Below are 26,772 nucleotides of genomic sequence, written 5' to 3'. Positions count from 1 at the left end.
CTTCTAATGCCAGAAAGAGTCCAAGCACAGTTTTACCCTTTTCAAACCTCTCTCATAGTCCATTTGCCCTCACACCGGTGTTAGATCCATTTACATTTACATTTACATTTACAGCATTTGGCAGACGCCCTTATCCAGAGCGACGTACATAAGTGCTTAAATCTCTAACATTGAATACATTAATGCTGGCTCACTAAGTTACATACTTAAGATACCATGAGTTTAAAACATTTGTTCAAAGTTACAATGAAAGTGCCAAAAGGTGTGGTTTTTTTTTTTTTTAAATGCAAAAGATAATGAAAGAAGTGCTAGTTGAAGTGTTTCCTGAATAAGTAGGTCTTAATAGCCAGTGACTCAGCTGTCTGGACCTCTAGGGGAAGTTCGTTCCACCACCTTGGTGCCAGTACAGAGAAGAGTCTTGTAGTATACTTGCCTCTTACCCTGAGAGATGGTGGAACCAGTCGAGCAGTGCTGGTAGATCGGAGGGTGCGGGGTGCAGTGCGAGGAGTTATGAGGGCTTTGAGGTAAGAGGGAGCTGGTCCATTTTTGGCTTTGTAGGCCAGCATCAGTGTTTTGAATCTGATGCGTGCAGCTACCGGAAGCCAGTGGAGGGATCGCAGCAGCGGGGTGGTATGAGAGAACTTTGGCAGGTTGAAAACAAGCCGGGCAGCTGCATTTTGGATCATTTGCAGAGGACGGATTGCATTCATAGGTAGACCTGCCAGCAGTGCATTGCAGTAATCCAGTCTAGAAATGACAAGAGACTGAACAAGTACCTGAGCAGCCTGTGTGGACAGAAATGGTCGAATCCTTCTAATGTTGTAGAGAAGAAACCGACATGAGCGAGTCACATTAGCAACATGAGAGGAAAAGGACAGTTGATTGTCCATGGTTACCCCAAGGTTGCGAGCTGTGGCTGATCCATTTGATGCCATCTCCTCCAAGCTTGATAAAACACTCATACTGAGACAGCACTGCTTTGATTGCTTTTCTTCGCTCTGTCCACCTGGTTGGATACAGTGGTCTGAGTGATTTTGATTGTCTGTCTGATATTTCACTATTTAAGTGACTGTTATAGATATACACAAATTCATACACACTAATGTTTACATTTGTAACTCATCCGGTTAATATGGGATTGTAATGCACTGTTGAAAACACTGCCCCTGAATCGATGTGTTCCACAAGTTGCACTATTTTTTACAGAACGCCGTTGTAAAATATTTTTCATCTTATTTAATGATGCCTGGATAAATGTTAAATGAAATAAGTAAAAAGCACAAGACACAGATGGACATCAGTGGTTATGTACAAATATATATAGGCTTGGTCGAATTATTGCTAGGGACAACTGAGTGTTCCCTGGATATTGGTAGGGACATGTCCCTACCGTCCCTACCCAAATCGATGCCCTTGCTGGCAGTCCAAAAAGGAGCAAAATAAACAATAAAATAAAATGGAGAGAAGAGAGAGTCAGACAAAATGGGAAGTAAGTGCCCTGTGTGTTGATAGTTTGTACCCAATCTGCCAAGCAACTAAACAGCAAATAAGCAGAGAAGCCGAGGAAGACACAAAAAGAAAAAGAGACAAAGAAAAAAGATCATGCAGCCAAGACCTATCGTGGGAGCAGATAAAAATCTAAACCCCCTGATCAGTAGCTCCATCAGGCTTGCCTCCTGGAGAGCTCCTCTTGCCCCCTGCTGCCAGAGCCATGTTGACATTTCAACCAAATGAGTGCAAACACATCTTGTGTGCCACATCACTGATTAAGCCAACACAGAAACTGTCGGCTACGGTTTCCAAGAATAAACCAGAAAACAAAAAAGTGACACACAAACCCCTTTTAACCAGACCAAATGTTAACCGTGACTAAGTCTATCCATATTCTCACATCTGCTTTGAGGCTCACTAATGCTCCTGCTAACTCCACTTTAAAATGTTACCTGTGCAATATGACAACATTGTTTATCCTGCATAATATCCCAATGGACCTGTATTATATATAGCTGTACTCTACATGAAGTTTCAGGAAGGACCAATGTCCAGGCCAATCCTCTAGTCCACCACTCACTCTTGGCATAGCAATCAGCTGACGTGAAAAAAAATGTAATGTCCGCAACACTGTTTATAACTCCCATATTTATTAATTTATTAAAAAGCAGCAACGTTTCGACCCTACTGGGTCTTCTTCAGGCAAATGGAACACAGTTGTTAAAAGGGGATATATAGGCCTTGCAATCAACTGACCCACCCTGTAATTTCAATTAGCTTGATTGGGTCTAAACAAGCCTATTAGCCCAACCCTTTACTCAATTAGAGAACACTTTCATAGAAAAACACTACAATGGAAGAAACAGCTCCACACATGCACATAAGCCCAAAACAACATGAAAACACCACCCCACATATGCACAAAAGACCACCGAAAAATAGTCAGCAAAGAAAGACAATTTCCCACAAAAAAAAAAAAAAATATATACATATATATATATATATATATATATATATATATATATATATATATACGTATATACGTATATATATATATATATATATATATATATATATATATATATATATATATATATATATATACGTATATACGTATATATATATACTTATATATATACGTATATACGTATATATATATATATGTTGAGAATTCTTTGTAGCAGGGTGGGAGGAGCTTTGTCTCCACAGCTGCGTTAAATTGTTAATTAATGGCTCTTTGTTCAGTGTGGTATCCAACAGCTCATGGGGAGATTCAGAGTTGATGAGTGCTTGAATTTGTAAGTTTATATTATATTAATTTCTGTATTTCTTTAAATATATTTAAGTTATGTAATGCTTAGTATTATTGTGTGCTTCATATTTGTAATCTTTGTGATTGATCTTGTTATGTGTTTAAATTCTAAAATATTGTTTTCTTGATTACAACATACAACTCTGGTCTCATGATTGCTTGAAAATAAATGTTAAGGAACTGGATTATTTGGAGCTTCTGTGTTTTAATGGGCACACCATCCTCGTAGCACTTTACCTGATCTAGCCTCTATCCTTATCAGTACTTTACATGGTCCTTCGAGCTGAATCCGGTTGCTACGATGGATAACGATGATGTGGTGAGACCTAAACGGACAGTCAGACCTCCTAAATGGCATCAAGATTATTTACTCCCTCAGCCAAGTGTACCAGCCTGTACACAAGGTCAAATGCATTCTGATTATGTGTCTGTGGAGATGACAGAAGGAGCTTCCATATCTGATACTCGGGCTGAGATGAGAATTCTGTCTGAGGATGTCCAACAAATTAAGGGAATGTTATCAGAACTGGGACAGTCAATGAGAGCTATGCAGCTAAGAGGCCAAAGTTCTTCCTTTTCTATTAGTTCTGATTACAGTTCTACTAAAGCATCTCCTGTGATTAACCAGACTAAGGAGGATGATACTAATCAAGTTCCTCTTGTCCTTGAATTGGGTGAATGTCTAAGACAACATAAGGCAAACAGAGATATTGATCCATCCACATTACCTCCTCAACTTGGTAGACAATGTACTCTCCCTCCTCCACCACGATCTATGTTGCCTACACCATTGCCACCAGATGGAAGAGAGACATTAGAGACTGGTTCCTCACAGTGTCTTAATTTACCTATGGTACATGAGTCTGCTAATTCTGTTCACTTAAGGCACAGCCTTCGGCGAATCCTGTTGTCATGAATACGAGTCGAGTTCAGTCTGGTAATGGTCTCCCTTGGCCATCTTTACATCAACAGCCATTAAATCCAGTTCATCTGTGTAATGATTAAGCAATACAGAGCTATGGGCCTATTTCTAGTCAGATGCAGAGTAATGCATGTTTTCCATGGATGCTCCCAAATTATCTGGCCCCCTTCCCTTCTTTTGTGTCGTATCCACCTTATGGTTCATTTGTTTATCCAAGTCATGCTTTTCCAATGTCAGTACCCTCATATAGTCAAGCTCCTTCTATGCCCCCAGCTCAGATTACAGCAGGTGCTCCTTTTCAGGAGCTTCCACAGATGGCTACTAGCAGTAATGATCCCCTATCTCAGATGTTGTCAGGTCCTCCACCAATAGTCCAGATTGGACATTCAAATGCAAGTCAACCTATATCAGCATGTGTTCAGACATCTTCAGCAGTGGGCCCTCCAAGAGTCTCTGCAGTGGAAAGACCATCATTTCCGTATTTCAAAACGGATGATCCTCAAGAATTTGTAATGCTAAATATGGCATTGAAAAATTTGCTGCCTGTTGAGGAAACTGAACAATATAAATATCATATTCTTTTGGATCACTTAAAGTTGGATTCTGCCCGTCATTTAGCTCTTGCATATGCTCCTGATCCTCAGCCTTACACCACCGCCCTAAAAGCCCTTCAAAGAAAATATGGTCAGCCTCAACACTTGGTGTTATGGGAGATAGCTTCTATTCAAAGCTTACCAGCCATTCGTTCTGGAGATTCTACTGGATTCCGTCAGTTTGCACTACGAGTCCAGGCCTTAGTAGGCATGCTCCAGTCATGGGGGCAGAATGAAGGAACTAATGAATTGGCATGTGCTTCTCATGTTCACCAACTTTTAAGTAAACTTCCAGCAAATCATGTGTCCAACTTTGCTAGACATGCTCGAGCTGTTTGGCCAGATGTCCCTTATAATTTGGTGGATTTTGCAAAATGGCTAGAGGAAGAAGCAGAATGCCAAAGCTTGGTGGTGCAAGTATCTGACCAGTCTAAAGGACCGACAAAGTTTCAAAGTAGAGATGGGAGACCATTGAAATCTTTATCTTCTACAGCTACCTTCTTGCAGGGTATTAATCAGGAGGGAAATGGAAAGCCATACGGAATAGTTCATCAACTTGAAAATTCAGATAGCAAGCAACCAGTAGAACCCAAACCCTTTTGTGCCTTTTGTGGAAGAACCCATAATTTGAATCAGTGTCCTGAGTTCTTACAGTTTGATGTAAATGCAAAGAGAAACTGGATCATGGATAACAATCGTTGTTGGAGATGTGGACGGACACATCATTCCTCTAACCGTAATTTGAAGAGATATTGTCCATCCTGTAAAGAACGTCATTTAGGAGTCCTTCATGAAGTTAATGCTGGTAAATCTGACTCTGGCATATTCTACTTAAGTAAACCGAGTGGCTTAAGTTCTGTGCTTTTGAAGGTGGTGAAAGTCATTCTGAGTGCTCAAGGAAAGACTTTAGAAACATATGCCATTCTTGATGATGGTTCAGAAAAGACTCCTGCTGCTGAGATGCTGGGCCTGAATGGGGTGGCTGAGTGTTTGAAGCTGCGAACAATTCAACAAGGTATTGAAGAGATTGATGGAGCTAATGTTACCTTTTCTATCTCTCCAGCAACTCTGAAGCACAGGAAATATCAGATTAAGGCAGCATTCACAACTAAGATGTTGGACTTACCTGAACAGAGTTATCCTATCCATACTCTTCAACGATGTTATCAACATCTTAAAGACATCCCTCTGAAAGAATTCCATCAAGTTAAGCCTCTGTTACTTATAGGTGCAGATCATCCGCATTTGTTATGCTCTACAGAAAGAGTGGTGCTAGATCCTCCCGGAAGCCCAGCTGCATTGCATACTAATCTAGGATGGGTATTACAAGGACCCATTTCATTAGTGCAAGAGACAAGTTCTGTCTTTCAGTGTCACTTCTTAGCGTCTTCATCTAAGGATCAGCTACACATGGATGTAGAAAGAATGTGGCAAGTGGATGTAATTCCATATGTCCAGATGTCAAAGAATACTCACAGGTCAAGGCAAGATCAGGAGGCTCTTGAGTGTTTGGAGAAGAGAACAGAACGAGTTGAGGTAACTGGGGTGGCAAGGTATGCTGCTCCCTTACTTTCGAGCTAAACATGCACCTAAATTGAATGCCCCTTTGCAATCAGTTCTGCCAGCATTACGTCGTACAGAGCGCCAGCTCATAAGAAATCCAGAACAAGCAGCAATATATAACCAAGAGATTCAAAGGTTAGAGCAAGCTGTTTATGTGAAGAAACTGACTCCAATGGAAATAACTTCTTCTGATGAATCTTGGTATATTCCACATCATTTAGTTGAACATAATGGAAAACATTGTTTAGTCTTTGACTGTTCCTACAAATACAAAGGTGAAAGTTTGAATTCTAACTTATTACCTGGTCCTACTTTAGGTCCTTCTCTTCTGGGAGTTCTGCTTCGATTTAGAGAACATCAAATTGCAATTAGTGGTGATATTCGGGCCATGTTTCATCAGGTTCGATTATTGCCATCAGACAAGCCCCTGTTACGTTTTCTATGGAGGAATATGAACAGAGATCTTCCAGTTGAAGTGTATGAATGGCAAGTTTTACCATTTGGTACTACATCTAGTCCTTGTTGTGCTATTTATGCCCTTCAAAGACATGTCCAGAGCCTATCAAATACCCATCCAGAAGTTCAATCTTCAGTTCTTACCTCCTTTTATGTGGATAATTGTTTGCAGAGTTTCCCTACTGTCTGTGAAGCAAAGGAAATGATCACTAAACTGTGTTCTGTGCTGCTTGAAGGAGGCTTTGAGATCAGACAATGGATTAGTAATAATCCATCAGTGATTAACCACTTACCTGCTGAAGCACGTTCCCCTCAAACAGAGCTATGGCTGAGCCATGATTGTAAGGACCCATGTAAAGGCACTCTTGGTATGAGCTGGCATTGTATGCAGGATACTCTGGGATATAAGCATCGCCCTGTGAAATATAAGAGCTTGACGGTACGAATCCTGTATCGTATTCTTGCCCGGCAGTATGATCCTTTAGGCTTCATAATTCCCTTTACTACCGGTGCTAAGATTCTGCTACAGCAATTGTGGACTAAACCTGCACGAGGATGGGATGATCCAGATATTCCTGAAAGTATTAAAGCAAAATGGACAGCCTGGGAAAATGAACTTCCAAATTTGGCTAAACTCCAAATTCCTCGATGGTATGGGTCAGTTGGAGTAAGTGAAGAGACAGCTGTGAGGGAACTACACATATTCTGTGATGCCTCAGAGCAGGCTTATGGAGCTGTTGCTTATCTTCGTCTGTCCGATGGTGATAGAGTTCATACCTCATTTGTTATGGCCTGATCCAGAGTAGCTCCAAAAAAGACAATTTCTGTTCCACGCTTGGAATTATGTGCTGCTCTGTCTGGATCTCAGTTGGCAAATCTCCTAATAAAGGAGCTTTCTGTGCCCATTCAAGTCACCCTCTGGTCTGATTCAACTACAGTTTTAACCTGGATCTGCTCTGAGTCTTGTCATTATAAGGTGTTTGTGGCTAACCGTATAACAGAGATTTTGGAGCATACTACACCTGAGCAGTGGCGATATGTGGATACTGGAAATAATCCAGCTGATGACATTACTCGAGGGAAAAAACTTGTAGAGCTAACTCCTACTAGTCGTTGGTTCCAAGGTCCCCCTTTCCTTACCTTATCTCCTCATCAGTGGCCAAAGTCCTTAAGTCTATCTTCCGATGATGTGTCAATTGAATTGAGAAAATCTTTGTTTTGTGGCCAAACCCAAGTTGACTTGACTCTTTCTAAGTTGAATCCCTCAAGGTTTAATACTTGGGCAGAGCTGATCACACACATAATCAAGGACTTCTCACCTGGCTCATCGTCAGAAGATAGCCTGAGTCAGACTCAGGCAGAGTTATTACTCCTTCGTTTTGCACAAGAAGAGGATTTTTCTGAGGAGTACAAGTTACTCAAATCAGGTCAGGATGTTCCTAAACAGAGTTGACTTGCTGAATTAGCCCCTGAATATGACCCTGTTGTACGCCTTATAAGAGTGGGAGGTCGTCTTCGTCAAAGTAAGGAGTTGGAGTCAGATGTGAACTATCCCATCATTTTAAGATCCAAAGAATCCAATTACTAAACTTTTAATTGCAGATTTAGATTCAATTCTGTGCCATCCAGGACCACAAAGAGTCTTTGCCCAACTTCGAAGGAAATATTGGGTTCTACGTGGACGGCAGGCAGTAAAATCAGTCCAACGGTCATGTCAAGAATGTAGGAAGTGGAAAGGTTCTCCTTCAATCCCTAGAATGGCTGATCTTCCTCCCTCTAGACTTCGTCTCTTTAAGCCTCCATTTTGGTCAACAGGAATGGACTGCTTTGGCCCCTTTAGTGTTAAAGTGGGCCGTAGAAATGAGAAACTTTGGGGTCTTCTATTCAAATGCCAAACAACACGATGTATTCATCTTGAGTTGCTGTCTGGTTTGGATACAGATAGTTTCTTATTAACCCTCTGGCGTTTTATAGCTCGCAGAGGTAGGCCCTACGAACTCATATCAGACCAAGGAACTAATTTTTGAGGAGGGGAGAGAGAACTTAGAGAGGAGTTTAATTGTCTCTGCCCGACCCTTCAGAATTTACTTTCAAAGCAGCAGATTCTGTTTCGTTTCAATCCTCCATATTCTCCACATTTTGGAGGTTGTTGGGAAAGAGAGGTCAGATCTATTAAAGCAGCTCTACGTGTAACACTGGGTACACAAGTGTTTCCAGAAGAGGTTCTACATACTGTCCTGATTGAAGTGGAAGAGATATTAAACTCTAAACCTCTTGGATATGTCTCTTCTCATATTTCAGATCCTGATCCAATAACTCCAAATATACTCTTGATGGGGTGGCGAGATTCTTCCCTTCCTCAGGTGATTTATGCAGATTCTGAGCTTCTCACACATAGGAAATGGAGGCATAGCCAAGTTCTTGCTGACAGATTTTGGGCAAGTTTTATTAGAGACTATCTACCTGGTTTACAGACTCCAGAAGTGGAAGGAGGATGGAAAGTCTATTCTGTGTGATGCTGTAGTGATGGTAGTTGATCCTCAACTCCCACGAGGACTTTGGCCTTTAGGAACTATCACAAAGGTCCTACCAAGTTCTGATGGTAGAGTAAGAGTTGTGAATGTGCTTATTGATGGTAAACACTATGTACGTCCAGTCAGCCGTTTGGTAGTTTTAAAGCAGTATTCAAATGATTTATGATTGTACAGAATTCTCTAGGGGCAAATATGTTTACATATTTGGGGGCGGCTGTTGAGAATTCTTTGCAGCAGGGTGGGCGGAGCTTTGTCTCCACAGCTGCGTTAAATTGTTAATTAGTGGCTCTTTGTTCAGTGTGGTATCCAACAGCTCATGGGGAGATTCAGAGTTGATGAGTGCTTAAATTTGTAAGTTTATATTATATTAATTTCTGTATTTCTTTAAATATATTTAAGTTATGTAATGCTTAGTGTTATTGTGTGCTTCATATTTGTAATCTTTGTGATTGATTTTGTTATGTGTTTAAATTCTAAAATATTGTTTTCTTGATTTAGATACCATACAACTCTGGTCTCATGATTGCTTGAAAATAAATGTTAAGGAACTGGATTATTTGGAGCTTCTGTGTTTTAATGGGCACACCATCCTCATAGCACTTTGCCTGAACTAGCCTCTATCCTTATCAGTACTTTACTATATATATATATATATATATATATATATATATATATATATATATATATATATGTATATATATATATTGCCTAGCATTCATTTGGCGAATCTCCGGTCTCTTCCTAACAAAACGGATGAACTCCTTCTGCTCACCCGGAAAAATAAGGATTTTTCGAACTCTGCTGCTCTCTGCTTCACGGAAACCTGGCTGAACGACTCTTCCGGACAGCGCATTAAGTCTGCCGGGCTTTCAGCTCTTTAGAGCGGACCGCGACACGGAATCAGCGGGGAAATCACGCGGTGGCGGGACGTGTTTTTACATCAATGAAAGGTGGTGTTCCGATGTAACTGTGTTAAAGAACATGTGCTGTCCAGATCTTGAAACACTCTTCATTAACTGCAAACCATTCTATTCGCCGCGGGAGTTTTGCTCGTTCATTCTGGTCAGTGTTTGCATTCCACCGCAAGAGCACATGAGCTCAACACTACAGGCACTTGCTGATATGATCACAGAGAATGAGCAACAACATCCGGACTCTGTACTAATAATTCTTGGGGACTTTAATAAAGCAATTCTCGCACGTGAACTGCCAAAATACAGACAGCATGTTACATGTCCCACCAGAGACAGTAACACACTGGATCACTGTTACACAACAATAAAGGTTGCATATCACTCTGTCCCACGGGCAGCTCTAGGACTCTCTGATCACTGCTTAGTTCATCTCATACCGACCTACAGGCAGAAACTGAAATCAGATAAACCTGTATTAAGGACTGTAAAATGATGGACTGAGGAAGCGGAGCAGGATTTACAAGCCTGTTTCTCTCTCACGGATTGGACTGTTTTTGAAGATGCTGCCACCAACCTGGATGAGTTCACAGAGACTGTAACATCATACATCAGTTTTTGTGAGGATTTGTGCATTCCCACCAGGACTCACTTAACTTATAACAATGATAAACCATGGTTCACTGCAAAACTCAGCCAGCTCCGTCAGGCTAAAGTGGATGCTCACAGGTATGGGGATAGAGTCTTGTATAAACAGGCCAAATACACACTGGAAAAGGAGATCAGAGTGGCAAAGAGGAATTATTCTGGAAAGCTACGGACTCAGGTTTCCTCTAATGACTCAGCTTCAGTGTGGAAAGGTCTGAAAGCCATCACCAATTACACGACACCATCCCCCGGCACTGTGGTGAATCAACAACTGGCAGAAGAAAGGCACCAGGCCCAGACAGCGTTTCACCAGCCTGTCTGAAAACCTGTGCTGATCAGCTGGCCCCCATCTTTACATGGATATTCAACATGTCACTGGAGCTGTGTGAAGTACCCTCATGCTTCAAAAGCTCCACCATCATTCCCGTCCCAAAGAAATCCAAAATTACCGGACTTAATGACTACAGACCTGTGGCTCTAACTTATGTGGTCATGAAATCATTTAAAAGGTTTTGGCTTATCTGAAGGACATCACTGGACCCTTACTGGACCCTCTGCAGTTTGCCTACAGAGCAAACAGGTCTGTGAATGATGCAGTCAATATGGGACTGCATTATGTTCTGCAGCATCTGGACAGACCAGGGACTTATGTGAGGATCCTGTTTGAGGACTTCAGCTCTGCCTTTAACACCATCAACCCATCACTTCTCCAGCCCAAATTAACCCAGCTCTCTGTGCCCTCCTCTGTCTGTCAGTGGATCACCAGCTTTCTGACAGACAGGCAGCAGCTAGTGCGACTGGGGAAACTCAAATCCAGCACCCGCACCATCAGCACTGGCACCCCCAGGGCTGTGTTTTCTCCCCACTGCTCTTCTCTCTGTACACAAACGACTGCACCTCTAATGACCTCTCTGTCAAGCTCCTGAAGTTTGCAGACAAAACCACACTGATCGGCCTCATTCAGTACGAGTCTGCTTACAGACTGGAGGTTGAACAGCTGGCTGTCTGGTGCAGTCTCAACAACCTGGAGCTGAACACGCTCAAGACAGTGGAGATGAAAAACCCCTGCTCTCCCCCCACTCACCATCATGGACAGCATTGTTACAGCAGTGGAGTCATTTAGATTCCTGGGAACCACAATCTCCTGGGACCTGAAGTGGAACATTCACATTGACTCCATTGTGAAAAAGGCCCAGCAGAGGTTGTATTCCTTCACCAGCTGAGGAAGTTCAACCTGCCACAGGATCTTCTGAAACAGTTCTACACTGCCATCATTGAATCCATCCTCTGAACTTTAGTGACTGTTTGGTTCAGCTCAGCTACCAAATCCGACCTCAGAAGACTACAGAGGTTAGTCTGGACTGCTGAGCGAATCATTGGCACAACTCTCCCCACCCTCCAAGATCTGTACTTCTCCAGAGTGAGCAAAAGGGCAAATAAAATCACTCTGTACCCCTCATATCCAGCACACTCACTCTTCGAACTGTTGCCATCTGGTCAATTTGCACATACATATTTCAATTTGCACATTTTTCACTGTACATACAACTGTCTTTATTATATATGTGTACATTTCTTGTCATTGCCATTCTATTTACACTGTGGAACTCCTGTACTAAAACAAATTTCTTGTATGTGAAAACATACTTGGCAATAAAGACCTTTCTGACTTCTGACTTATTTGATCGAAGACACTCATCTTGTGTTAACTGATCAAAACGTTTTTTGGCCAAATCAACCCAATCTTGTTTATACCCTCTATTGAGGAATCTTTTTGTCAAGTCTGCAGCCTGCTTTGAATAAGATGTATTCTCTCTTATATCAGAATGGAGAAACTCCCTCAATCTGAGATTACGAAAAAACCTCTTGAAATCAATATTAGACTCAAAGTCATTAGTGTTGGTGGTTGGGACAAAACTCAGTCCTTTACTTAAGTACAAGCCTCAGACAACGTTTTTTCAGAAAGATTAATTACTGTACTCTCCTGCTGGTCTGAATACGAGGCTGCCTGCGACCTTTTTTTGCTGACTTCTTCGACATCGTTTTTGCTTGTAAACAGGCCTGCTCTCCGCCAGTGATGTAGATATTGAGGTTTTCTCTGGGCGTATCCTAAATAAGACGCTCCTCACTCTGACTGGCCACTCACATCTGAGCCTGAATCATACGATGAGGAAGACAACCATGGTTTTCTGTTTCCTTGTTGGCATTGGTGTCCAGGTCGTATTCGTTGCCCCTGATCATGCTGTGATTTGGCTAGAGATTCTGGTTTTCCATCCCTCCAAAAGTAGACTTTGTAATCCTCAGCGTCCCGTGCAAACTTGGCCTTCTTGACACTCCTGACCTCGCTAGTGCAGTCAATGCGATGGCGTTCTAGCTCCTTCTTGATTTCCTCCAAAACTTTGTCTGAGGCTTGTACGTCCACCTTAAGTAAAGGACTGAGTTTTGTCCCGACCACCAACACTAATGACTTTGAGACTATTATTGATTTCCAGAAGTTTTTTCGTAATCTCAGATTGAGGGAGTTTTTCCATTCTGACTGTTCAACAAGGAGTGTTGCCCCTTTGGACCAAGTCAATTCGTCTGCTACCTCTGCCCCTAGTGACTTGTCCCATAGCTGTTTTAAGAAAAGATCGACATTTATTCCTCCTAAGCACCGCAATGCCTCTCTTGATATGTACTGCCGCTTAGTTGAGAATGATGTAAAGGGTCTACTAAAAAGAAAAAAAGAATATAAAGTGTACAATAATTTGTCTAAAGAGGAAAGAGAAGCTGTAATGGATTTGAGTAAGGATAATAGGGATGTGGTACGACCTGCTGATAAGGGGGGAGCTATTGTTTTGCAAAATGTTGTGGATTATGAAAATGAAATTTAAAGACAAGTGATTTTACATTCTATGAGAAATTATCATCCGATCCTACTAATAGGCTGAAGTTCGGGGTATATTCCAAATTAGAACATCACTTTAACAGTGGCGAGTTTGATAAAAATGCCTTTGAGTTTGTTAAGGTAAAACATCCAGTGATCCCTGTAATTTACACACTCCCTAAAATCCACAAGGGCCTAGATATCCCTCTAAAGGGAAGACCTATTGTCAGTGGGATTGGTAGCTTAACGGAAAATATATCTGCTTTTGTTGACTATTTTATTAAATCAGAAGTGGATACCATCCCTTCTTACATACGTGACTCCATCGATTTTATTAATTCGCTGAAAACCTTTGATCTTAACTCTTAAGAACCACTTTCGATGTTCAGAGTTTGTATACAAATATTCCACATGAAGGTGGCCTAAAAGCAGTCCAGATTTTTTTTTCTTTCTTTAAATAAGGTTGAGCCAAAACCTAGCACTGAGTGCATATTAGACTTGGCAAACATAGTCCTTACCAATAACTTTTTTCGTTTTCCGGATGAGTTTTATATACAAAAGAAAGGCACTGCTATGGGAAGTAAAATGGCCCCTGACTATGCCTGCTTATATATGGGTCTTTTTGAAAATCAATTTGTGCTGCATCAGAGAAACCATTCTATTCTAAGATCTTATTCTACAAACGATTTATCGATGATATTTTTCTGATTATTGATTGCACATTAGATGAATTAATGGGCTTCCATGAGTATCTGAACTCTTAAAATGAACATTTGAAATTTACTTTGGAATATGATAAACATCGCATCAGTTTCCTGGATGTTCAGGTATATAAAGATGGCACGACAATAAAAACTGATCTCTTTCGCAAGCCCAAGGATCAAAACACTATATTGCATGGGGATAGTTTTCATCCCGGACCGTTGGTCAGAAGTCTTCCGGTCAGTCAGTTTAATCGTGTACGTAGAATATGCAGCGATAATACATCTTATGCAAAGCAGGCTGCAGACTTGACAAAAAGATTCCTCAATAGAGGGTATAAACAAGATTGGGTTGATTTGGCCAAAAAACGTTTTGATCAGTTAACACAAGATGAGTGTCTTGGATCAAATAAGTGCACTAAAAATCCAAACAAGTCCCCTTTATGATGCATAAAATATTCCCCACTTGTATCAGAATTTAGAAAATCTGTTTACAAACATTGGCACATTATTGATTCGGACCCTAAACTAATCAGAATATTCCCAGAAAAACCTAAGCAAATATTTAAGCGTGCCCCTAACTTAAAAGACCTCCTGGTTAAAAATGATATACGTCCGCAATCCACAATGTCTTTTCTTAGTATTCCAGATGGTTACTACAGATGTAGCAGTTGTGCCCAGTGCTCGTATACCCATAAGTGCAAAAACTTTAATCATCTACACACTGGCAAGACATTATCTATTCGTGGAGTTATCACATGTACCACCACACATGTTATTTATTTAATTCGCTGCCCGTGTGGCTTAGCATATGTGGGCAAAACAACGAGAGCACTTCAGACTAGAATTAGTGAGCACAGAAGTACTATTAGAACAGGGGATGAACGTAGTCCTGCTCATTTTAAACTAGCAGGGCATAATGTCAGCGCCTTTAGATATATCGGGCTGGAGCGGGTCATTAAACCATCTAGAGGAGGAGATCAGGATAAAAGGCTTCTCCAACGTGAAACATTTTGGATTCACTATTTAAATACAATGTCTTCCCATGGTCTTAATGAAGAGTTTGATATAAAGCCATTCTTATAAGGAGTGGGGATATGTGTATATATATATATATATATATATATATATATATATATATATATATATATCGTCGCTGTCAGGCAGAATCCTCGTATCTCCAAAACCGTTATTTTTCAAGAAATTAAAAAAATGCTGTACCGTATCTGCAGTGCACAGGGTTTAGTCCACATTGCAGTGGATTGTCTTGCGCTAAATTCCTGTCCTCAGACGAGCACAAGAACTAGCGGGGGTCAAGATTTTTTTTTATTTGAGCCCAGTGTTTTGAAGACATTTACCTCAGAAGATGTGTTGATTCGTTGCGACTCTTCTTGAGGAGAAATATGCCGCAAAGCTCTCCCACGGAGTGAGGAAGAGGTGGACAGTTGAAGTGTTCAATGGAGTTATGAGATTTGCGCTCAAGCTATTTTCAAGACTTTAGATTGGTTAATAACTTGTAAAAATAATAGACCTGGGGACTGACCAATAGCATCGTTATGTGAAAAAATATGTATATATATGTCTGTGTGTGTGTATACATATATACACATGTATATGTGTCTATGTGTGCATGTAATATGTATGTATCTATATGTGTATGTATGTATTTTTTGTGGGAAATTGTCTTTCTTTGCTGACTATTTTTCGGTGGTTTTTTGTGCATATGTGGGGTGGTTTTTTCATGTTGTTTTGGGCTTATAGTGGTTAGCAGGTTCGCCTCACACCTCCAGGGATGGGGGTTCGATTCCCGCCTCCGCCTTGTGTGTGTGGAGTTTGCATGTTCTCCCCGTGCCTCGGGGGTTTCCTCCAGGTATTCCGGTTTCCTCCCCCGGTCCAAAGACATGCATGGTAGGTTGATTGGCATCTCTGGAAAATTGTCCATAGTGTGTGATTGTGTGAGTGAATGAGAGTGTGTGTGTGCCCTGCGATGGGTTCGCACTCCGTCCAGGGTGTATCCTGCCTTGATGCCCAATGACACCTGAGATAGGCACAGGCTCCCTGTGACCCGAGGTAGTTTGGATAAGTGGTAGAAAATGAGTGAGAGAGTGCATGTTTGGAGCTGTTTCTTCCATTGTCGTGTTTTTCTATGAAAGTGTTCTCTTAATTGAGTAAAGGGTGGGGCTAATAGGCTTGTTTAGACCCAATCATTCATTCATTCATTCATTCATTTTCTACCGCTTATCCGAACTACCTCGGGTCACGGGGAGCCTGTGCCTATCTCAGGCGTCATCGGGCATCAAGGCAGGATACACCCTGGACGGAGTGCCACACACACACACACACACACACACACACTCACACACACACACACACACTCACACACACTCTCATTCACTCACGCAATCACACACTACGGACAATTTTCCAGAGATGCCAATCAACCTACACACAGCTCTACACTCCCCACTCCTTTCGCATCGAAGCCGCGACAACCACAGACTCCTTCCCCACAATTCCCACCTTAAAAAGTCTAGGACGATGGTCCTCCGCGGCATACGAACGTTAAGTCCGTCCGGGAACCATGGATATGTTAAATGCCTATGGACCTCCTCTGATCACGTCTGCCTTCCTAATGCGTGTTCCCTTCCCTCTCTATCTCTCCTCTCCTGCTTGCCTTTGCTCTCGTTCATGCCCCCGCCATGCTTACCAGCTCCCAGCCCTGAGTTCTCTAGGGAGCGCCGCCCCACTGTCCCCACCATAGTGGCGGTTAATAAAAAAAATTCAATAAAAAAAAAAAAACTGTTCGACGCGTGTGCTTGGCTGGGGAGCCACCGGTGCAAAGCTGCCCTCCGTGGGATATAAAAAAAAAAGATCCCTTGGTAGGGTTAACTCCTGCTCTAATGTATATGAAGTTAGATTTGTCACCATTCACTAAACACTGCTATTGACTTCCTGTCAGAGTAGTAATACCCCTTACAATCACTAAATACTAGGGGTGGGTAGCAGACTATAGCTGACAAATTAATAGGACAGGACTTTCAGATTTGTAAATCACCTTGCTTTAATGTTGTGACCTCCTAGGGGCAAGAAGCATACATAAAATATCAACACCTGATGCTTTTTAAGTGAATGCTCATTTACCCCAAATCCTTTCACTAGTCTCACTTACAATGGAGGCAACAGGAACTCACATTCTCAAGGCTAATAAAAACTTGAAATTACCATAGCTTTATACAGTAGCATACCATATACTGTACCATAGCACTTTATATCTGAATCATGGATACTTTAGTTTTATCTGCTGCCAAAACACTGAAAACATCTGAGGCTCAATAAGTACTGTAGCTGATGAGCTGATTCTGGTGTTGATTTGGTGCTGATTTGGAGTTGAGACTCTTGGTTTTGTTCAGACGTGAATTTGAATGTGAATGTGAGCTGAAATGAAGTTCCAGAGTGGACGTTCTCATGCACAGCTCATCATAATAGCACTAAATTTGATAGATTACGATTTGATGAGCAAAAGGCTAAATGAGATTTAAATGGCTAGAGAGCCTGTGTTAAATAATGAAACTACTCGGCTAGGCGGATGGCACCTTTTTTTACGAGTTTATAAATGTTCAAAATGGAGGGATGCGTTAAGATGTAATGAAAGGCCTCCAACTTCTAAAAGCTCAAATTTGCTAAAGAAAAGACAATGGCTTCAGATGTGAAATTTAAACATGTGCTATTACTGATGACAAAAAAGAAATGTTTTCATATTCATCACATTCATTATCAAACCTCACACACATCTATTAAATGACATTGATGACTAACACAGGTCTTGCTGGATTGACTTGGTTGTTGGTCTCAGAAGGGCTGGTTGGAGTATTTTAGAAAGTGCTGACCTCCTTTATACAGAATGATGCAGAAAACAAAGAAAGGCCAGACTGGTTGTAGCTAAGAGAAAAACTGCAATTGCTTAAGTAAGCACTCTAAAGTCCTATTCGGATGGGTTTTACAGGGGGTCGTTAGAGAAATTTCAGTTTCACAGACGTACTTTGTGATTTTAATCCCGTCCGAATCTGCCATGTCCGTCTTTTTCTCACACGACCTGTGTAAAAGTTTTGACAGACGTCGGCTGAAAAAAAATTCTAAGTCTAACGTCGTTTGGAAAACTAGTCCCGTCTGAATAGTGCTTATGACAACATACCCACTAGTGACACAGCGAAACGATGGCCTCATCTGACAGAAATTGCTGATAAGATACCACCTCTTTTGAGTTGTGATGTTGGACTCCTTATAGGGTTTAACTGTCCCAGAACTTTAGCTCCAAGACAAGTTCTATTAGGAGAGGGTGAGGAGCCATATGCCATCCGCACAGACCTAGGGTGGAGTATCGTTGGAGGCTCCACACCAGCGCTCATTGAAACTCAGTCAAGTTTGTGTCATAGAATTATAATAAAGGAATTACCCCGTTACTCCCATAGACGTTATTCATGTGCTAGAGTCAGATTTTAAGGACACAGAGGCAAGTGACAAAACAGTCTCACAAGAGGATCTCATCTTTTTGGACAAGCTTAAGGAGGGAATAAGGAAAAATGAACAAGGACACTGTGAGATGCCTCTACCATTCAGACAAAGGCCGCACTTACCCGACAACAGAAAGCTTGCTGAAATCAGACTTGAACACTTAAAGCGAAAGTTCAACAAAGATAAAAAGTACAAAAGAGACTATATAATTTACATGAAAGACATTATTGAAAGGGTTGATGTCGAAGAAGTACACAATGAAGGAAAACAAGGTGAACGATGGTACATTCCCCATCACGGCATATACCACCCCAAAAAGCCCACTAAACTATGTGTTGTGTTCGATTGTTCAGCCAAATACAATGGTCTAAATGATCATCTTCTCCAAGGGCCAGACCTGATTAACAATCTAACAGGTATCCTCCTTCGGTTCAGACAAAAACCTATTGCTTGAATGTGCGATATAGAGAAGATGTTCCACTTGCTTTTGCTCCTGAGCAATTCACATTGATCTATTAGAGGATCTATCCACTGACACATTCATTAATTAATTAAGGTGTTTCATTGCGAAGGGGGGCACGGTGGCTTAGTGGTTAGCACGTTCGCCTCACACCTCCAGGGTTGGGGGTTCGATTCCCGCCTCCGCCTTGTGTGTGTGGAGTTTGCATGTTCTCCCCGTGCCTCGGGGGTTTCCTCCAGGTACTCCGGTTTCCTCCCCCGGTCCAAAGACATGCATGGTAGGTTGATTGGCATCTCTGGAAAATTGTCTGTAGTGTGTGAGTGTGTGAGTGAATGAGAGTGTGTGTATGCCCTGCGATGGGTTGGCACTCCGTCCAGGGTGTATCCTGCCTTGATGCCCGATGACGCCTGAGATAGGCACAGGCTCCCCGTGACCCGAGGTAGTTCGGATAAGCGGTAGAAGATGAGTGAGTGTTTCATTGCTATCAGAGGTACAATTCGCGTGATCAGGGAACAAATTTTGTTGGTGCAAAGAATGAGTTTAAAGCTGCCCTAAGTGAACTGGACACCCAAAGACTGAGTACTTATCTGTCTCAAAACCAGTGCGACTTTGTGATGAATGTACCTCATTCCAGTCACACAGGCGGAGTGTGGGAACGCCAGATAAGGGCTGTCAGAAGTGTATTGAATACTACTCTTTCACTTGCACATGGTAGACTAAATGATGCTTCGCTAAAGACTTTATTCTATGAAGCTATGGCCATAGTCAACAGTCGCCCACTGACTGTAGACAACCATAACAACCCTGACAGTTTGGAACCACTCACCCCTAACCACCTACTCCACATGAAATCCAGCACAACACTGCCCCCACCTGGTGCCTTCTTAAAGAGGACCTTTATGGAGCAAAGCGATGGCGTTGTGTGCAGTTTTTGACTGAACAGTTCTGGTGCAGGTGGAGGCGTGAGTATCTGCACAACATTATTGCTAGACAGCGCTGGCACTCACCAAAAAGAAACCTAAGAGAAGGTGATATTGTGTTGGACATTGATGAACTGCCACCCAGAGGTGAATGGAAACTTGCCAGAGTTCTGAAGACTGTTTGCGACAAGGACGGACTCGTGAGAAGAGTGAAAATCTCATTTGGAGATAAGAGACTGAATAACAAGGGTCAACACAGTAATAAGCTTTCTATTGTAGAGCGTCCTGTGCAAAAGCTAATTCTGATATTTGAATGTTCATAAACTAATTAAGAGAAATGGTTATTTCTTGTTGAAAATTCTTCGTTGTGGTTATCTTGCTATAACAAAACTCATAATTTGGTGGGAGTGTAAATATCCATAAGTATGTTTTATGACAGGAAATGCGATTGTCGTTTATTTTGAAACCTTTGGCTTTCCATAGTTAATTTACGGTTTAAGGCTACGCCCCTTTTTGTTTCACGAGGCGCGCGCTCTGGCTAGCGCAGTTTTACATAGTGATATTACAATTACGGCTAATGTTTTATGTATGCTTGCAGCCCCTCAGAAGAGGCAAAAGTTCTTACGTTGGTGATATGTGTGTTTGAATTAAAGTTCACAAAAAACCATCAGTTAAGTCGCATCCTTGTTCGGGGGGCATGCTACATAACACACTGAAACTTAAAGTGGCTGGCTACAACAACGAAAGCCACACTGGATACCACTCCTGCAGCTAACAGGAATCTGAGGCTACCGAATGATGAATCTCAATTTCTCTGTCAGAATTTGCGACAATAACAGCATGAATGCATGGACCTAACTTGCCAAAAGTTGTTTCAAAAGTGTGCTGTGAGGAATGTTTTTTCACAAATTGGGGTTGTTGATAGTCTACCTATATCTGTATTACTGCTTAATACGTTTGAGGCCACAAATTTACCCATCTTAAATTAGATCATGTTGAGTCCTAAGAACAAGTTATTACAGACTATTAGTTTCTCTGTTCAAGGTGCCGTAAGAAATCATTTTACAATGAGGCCAACATTCCTAGAATTTATACAGACCATCTACCTTTGAGTAGTAACTAAGGCAGAAAGAAACAACTGCTGATTTTAGCAAAAGTGCATGTGAAGGTGTACAACAGAAACAAGAATTTCAAAGCTGAAATGCCTGCAGACTTTGAAGGGATGGTGAGTGAAAGAATGAAAAAGATGAGTTGTAGCACATATGCTATTAATTTTCTGTATTCTGCAGCATGAATGTGATTTTTATTTGTCCTTGCCTTTACTGACTGTTCTCCTGCTTTCCTGTTCTGCCTGGCCTCTTTTCTGACTTCATGTCAAGCAGATTTTCCATGACGTGATTGGCATAACAAGGCATTCTACTTCTATGCAGTTATGGAGGGTGCAATCCCAATGATGTGCTGTGGTAATTAATCCAGCCAGTTTTATTGTGCGCCACATGTCAAGCAATCAATGCTGTGGTATTTTTTTATTTTTTTTTGTCTTGCTTGGGTCTGCTGTCTTGTTTACTAGTTCGAATTGTTTTTTGGTTGCAGAGGCCAGAGGGATATGGGGGCTAATGGCACTGGTGCCCATTCATAACGGGAAGACACTGATAATGCTTTTTAGATTGCAGTGGAACTTATGATTCAATTATCAAAGCAATATCAGAACTGTGCTGTATCCCATAACAATTACATTCCTGACTGGATGAAGAACATGCAGCATTAAGCAAAAGAATAAAAGAAAAACATTAGAGCCAAAAAAGGATATACCCTGAATATTTTGAACTTGAATGCGGCCGTTTCACTAAGCTTGAACTTGCTGGAACAAAGGGAATAATTGTGTACGAGTGATGAGTATATAATATGTAAAAATTATTTTAAGAAACATCATTTTGATATACTAAGGTATAACCTTGATAAACCGCTTTGCGTTGTGGTGCCTAAATGAATACATTTGCATAAACCTTGCAATGTATGTTGCATTTTTAAATATAAGCACCTTTATACATATTTATTAAGGCAAACAGAAAACTGAACAATTTTGCTGAAGTGAAGGTCTGATAGACATGTTGTTTCCTCCAAACTGACAATGCATAATAAGATAAACTGGTTTGATTACCAAGAAACAATCATGACAGGAAATCCAAATACTTATTCATTTTTGTTGTTGTTTTGATTAGTTTTGGTGCTTTCACTTTTCTCTTTCTGGATTCTACACTGTTTTCATTAGCTCAGAAATCAGAACAAGAAACTAAGCATCAGCATCAGCAAAACAAGAGAATTGATTCTTTCACTCATTATTTTGCTCTTCCTCTGTCCTGTCTTTCATCTTTGGCTCTCTTCAGGTTTCCCTCTTCCCATTTGTTTTTCACAGTAATAGGGATGAGTGAAATTGGCATGACACATCACAAAGTCAAATGCTTGACACTCCTTTTGCTAGAGGAGGTCCATGTAATCATTACATGTTCTAATTGGGAAAATGTAGAAAGGGAATGAAATGAATCACAAAAATGATCAGAAGCTTACAGTACATGGACTGTCTAACAGTCAGAGACTGGGGGTGTCTTCACAGATAAGAACCCAGACCCAGATAGCTAGTTCATTACATGAACTACACCAACACTCAAAAGAACCAAGACTGAACAACCAAGCAGAATGCACGAAGACAACACAAAGACGAGGATTCAGCACTGCCCAAGGCAACGTGGCCAAAATAAAAAGGAAGACAATTAGACACACCAGGAACAGTGTGCACAAGGTGAAGGAAATAGACAAGGGCTGGGCAGACACGTGAACACAAAATGTAAACAAAAACACATGGTACAAGAGACAACCCCCGGAATGTTCCAACAGATAAAAAAGTCTGAGCGTGATCCTGACACAAACTTCTCATCCTTGTTTTTACCCAATTATCAAACCTAAAGGGATTGAACTTCTGTATGTCATAAATGTCTTCTCTACAAATTATCTTGAATATTAGACCTGTTGAATATTAGACATGAATATAAGACCTGTTTCTGATGTAAAGCAGAAGAACATTCCTGTACCTTCTCCCCACCCATCTGCTTAGGTCTCCTGGTCCAGTCCTATGCTGGAACATGGCTAGCACACAAGTTTCACAGCTCACAGTTCAAAAGATCATCACCTCTTTTTACTCTGTCTCCCTAATCTTGGGTTTCTTGTAGAGATGATGCTGTTTAAAAGATCCGAGCTTGCCAGAGGCTTTCATACTAATTGTGGCAAAAGCTAAAACTTTATCCTGTATGATGGACTTGGTTTGGTATGATAGGCTCAGTTTACATACAGTAAATTGGTAGCAATATCTATATCCATTTTTCTTAGCTGGACAAATTAGGGTGTTCTGTTGCTACGGCATGACACAACAACATCATTTGGATGGCAAAACCTTTTGCAATAGATGTGTCAGCACTGAAATACCACTCTAAATCAATGGAATGAAACATGCGAGAGTTTAAATATTTAAGACTAGATTGTAAGTATGAATTTACAGCTCCACAATCTTGACTAGTTTTTGACTAATGTTATAAAAGTCCTAATACCAGAGCCATTATCCTTTAGTTTTGTGTCCTTGCCAAACATGGCAGCCAAATTTCATTCATTACTTTTATTCTGTCAATATAATGAAGATTTTAATATGATATAAAGTTTCTTTTTATGGAAACAAACTACGTGAAAGTGTTATCTAACTGAACTGAACTAACTGAACTTTTTTATACATTGTAATGAAAAGTTCCACCTGTTGACCTAGATGTCCTCTGTAGCTCCAGTTCCATTAAGCATAGGTTTGTTAAGGTTGTATATATCAAGATTAATAAAAGTATAAAATTATGTTATTATTTGAGACTATTAATGCTGGAGTGCACCTGAAATCAGAAGTTTCACAATGGACATATTCATCAAGACTGACCTACCCTCGACTTCCAACGGTGTATTGAACCATGGACATGGAGCTGAATTATTATAAAGGCTCATAATGACTCTGATATATAGGGCTCATAGATATTCATTTAGCCTTTCATGTCAGCTGTTGAATCAGAACACCACAGGCCCTCAAAGCCATGCAATACTTTGTCTACGATAAATGATTCTGAGCGCCCCTTGTATGTTCTCTTTCTCTCCACTTCCTCAACAATCATTCAAAAATCCTTGTCTCCCTCTCTCTCTCTCTCTCTCTCTTTCTCTCTCTCGCTCTTTCAAGGTGATATTGAAAGTTACTTGCCTTTAAATTTAAATGATGCTATTTGATAGAGATATGAAAACTAAAAATGAAAGGATTATTGAAACTGAATTCCGTGCTGATGAATAAAAATGACCCCCTCAATACATGATTCAATTCCATGCATGAACTGAAACCAAGACCATTATGAAAACTGACAAATTTAATGTACGCTATACATTACATGGTCCCATGTTTGTAAGTGCAGATCTAGGGTCAGGTTTTTGGTTTGTTCCTTTGAACCCTAAAAAATACATTTGAACAAAAAGCACCTGATTACAGAGTTTTTTTTTCTTTTTTTCTCTGAAATGCAAGAATGACACCTTGCTTTTTGTCTACAAAGAGGAAATAAAACACAAAAATGTTCTACACAATAACACCCCCCCCCCACACACACACACACACACACACACACACAAACACAAAATGCAATCAAAATGACACATAACACAATGCAGCCTGAGGGGAAAAATACACATTTGATTAGCTGAAAGAGCCAGATTTAAAAGAACAGATCAGCATGAAGTGATATGTAGCGCTCAGCTGCTATAATGGTCTCTAAAGAACATTGTAAAATAAATAATAAATAAATAAATAACTGAAATGGTTCTTTAAAAAAGGTGAAAAAAAACAATAATGAAAATGTACCATGAGTGATTGCTAAATGGTGCCAAGTCAGGAAAATAGACATGATATAATAGGTGGGTGATTGACAGCAGTATAGAAAATAGAAAGTAGAAAGTTTTAGAAGTTATTTTGTACCTTAAGAGCCTCTTTTACTTTCTCTATTCGCAGAAAATCGAGATGTTCTTTGACCAGTGCTGCCTCTTTGCTCTTGATCTCCTCTGTGAGCTGACCAGTCTCTTGGCTCATGGATTTAATCTTGCGCTTCATATCCATGATTTCATGCTGTACACACACACACACACACACACACAGTACATGATGAGGCAACTAACACAAAAAGAAAGAAAAAGCCTGACATAAACAGAAGCACAGAAATATGCAGAACAACACACAAGTACAATCAGATCCAGACACTCAACTGCATGAATGCATGTACCAAAAAAAAGACACAGACATAGTTGTTTTATACACATACACACACGGAAACATACATATATACACTATATACACGCACGCTTACAGATTAAAAGAAAAACTTGTGGCTCTGTTATGCTGTGGGAGGCAATTATTTCAGTTCGGCATCACTTGTCCCCTTAAGCTGGTTTTAGACTCTGAGTTTCACAGTCTTTGCAGGTAATAACCTGAAAAGACTGTTCATAGAATGCACCACTGTTGCGATAACATCTGTTCCCCATGTCAGATTATATGATGAAGATCCTCTAACAATAGATTTGCGGTTAAGGAAAATGACTCCTTTCTGCTTCATTATCAATCAACATGATCCGGGCTTGTACGGAGAATGGGGTTGCATAAACAGAAAAATTCTTCAAAGTGTGCTAAAGGTAAAAAGGATTTTTTTTTCTTCTGTCCATTAGTTTTGCTTACATTTCCCAATTTGCACTACCACATTTGTAGCTGTCCCATGAGCTTTGCTTCAGCCTATTCTGTCATATAAATATATCATAGAAATATATGACATATATTTAACCGTATAATCATATACATATAAATCATACCCTACACTGTAAAAAATCTGTGAAATTAACTGTGCATTTGTGTAAAACCACAACATCAAATTTTTGCAAAGTGAAAAACAATTAAACTGTGTTAAATTTACAGTAATGTTTTGTGAATTTCTCAACCAAACAAAACAGTAAATTTTACAAAAAGTATGTATTAAAATAATATATATTTTGGGTAGAATGTACAACTTTTTGTAAATTAAATAGAAAAAACTCAGTATTTCAGAAAGCAGTAGAATGCAGTTAAAACTACAAAATGAGTGTTAAAATACTAAAATTTTTACAGATAAAATAGTTATTTTTTTATATATGTTATATTTACAGATAAAATAAGTACAACAAAATTCTATTAATATAAATGATTAAAAAAACATGTTACATGTCTGAAATGACTAGGTATTAACAATATATCAGTTTAGGCTTGTTTTAAAAAAAATTGTAAAAAAAATTATATATGAAGTAGTGGTGTATTGCATACATTTTATATTTGTCTTCCAAATAGTTACGCGTCATTTGTTTCACAGCCTAGGTGTTCATCAGTCTGCCATTTGTTATATTAAATTTCAAATAAAAAAAGTTTCTGTTGTTTTTCCGTTTAGTAATATTTATAAGGTCTTAAGGCAGGGGTGTCAAACATATGGCACCCGGGCCGGAACTGGCCAGCCAGGGAGTTCAGTGCGGCCCGGGGGATAAATCTGCGATATGAAAAAAAATAATTTTCATTTTTGGCGTAACTACCAGCAGATGGTAGTACTGAGCTTCAGGGTCTAAGTGGCATTTTAGTCAATAACTCATGAGCTAAACGCTGTTACTACACAAATAACACCTCTTTTCTATCGTAGTAATGTAGAGAGGCAGCTACAACCTTGTTTTGCTAGTAACAGTGTTTAGCTCAGGAGTTATTGACTCGGGAAACTCCAATCTGTGAATATGTGACCAACTTCCTGCTCCTTCA

The 26,772-nt window shown here is 40.3% G+C and overlaps 1 protein-coding gene across 1 annotated transcript in view; it reads right to left on the bottom strand.

The window, feature by feature from the left end:
• The window catches only part of LOC132842443 (cilia- and flagella-associated protein 58-like), a 164,673-nt gene that overhangs the window by 42,949 nt on the left and 94,952 nt on the right, over positions 1-26,772 (bottom strand). The window contains exon 11 of the mRNA XM_060865117.1: positions 24,931-25,077. Within this exon, the coding sequence (XP_060721100.1) occupies positions 24,931-25,077 (147 nt within the window). The remainder of the gene's footprint in view (positions 1-24,930; positions 25,078-26,772) is intronic.

This window comes from Tachysurus vachellii, chromosome 3 (assembly GCF_030014155.1).
Source record: "Tachysurus vachellii isolate PV-2020 chromosome 3, HZAU_Pvac_v1, whole genome shotgun sequence".
In the NCBI taxonomy this organism is placed as follows: Eukaryota; Metazoa; Chordata; class Actinopteri; order Siluriformes; family Bagridae; genus Tachysurus; species Tachysurus vachellii.
Note: the sequence above shows the minus strand (reverse complement) of the source record. Positions and strands in the feature narration are given on the sequence as shown.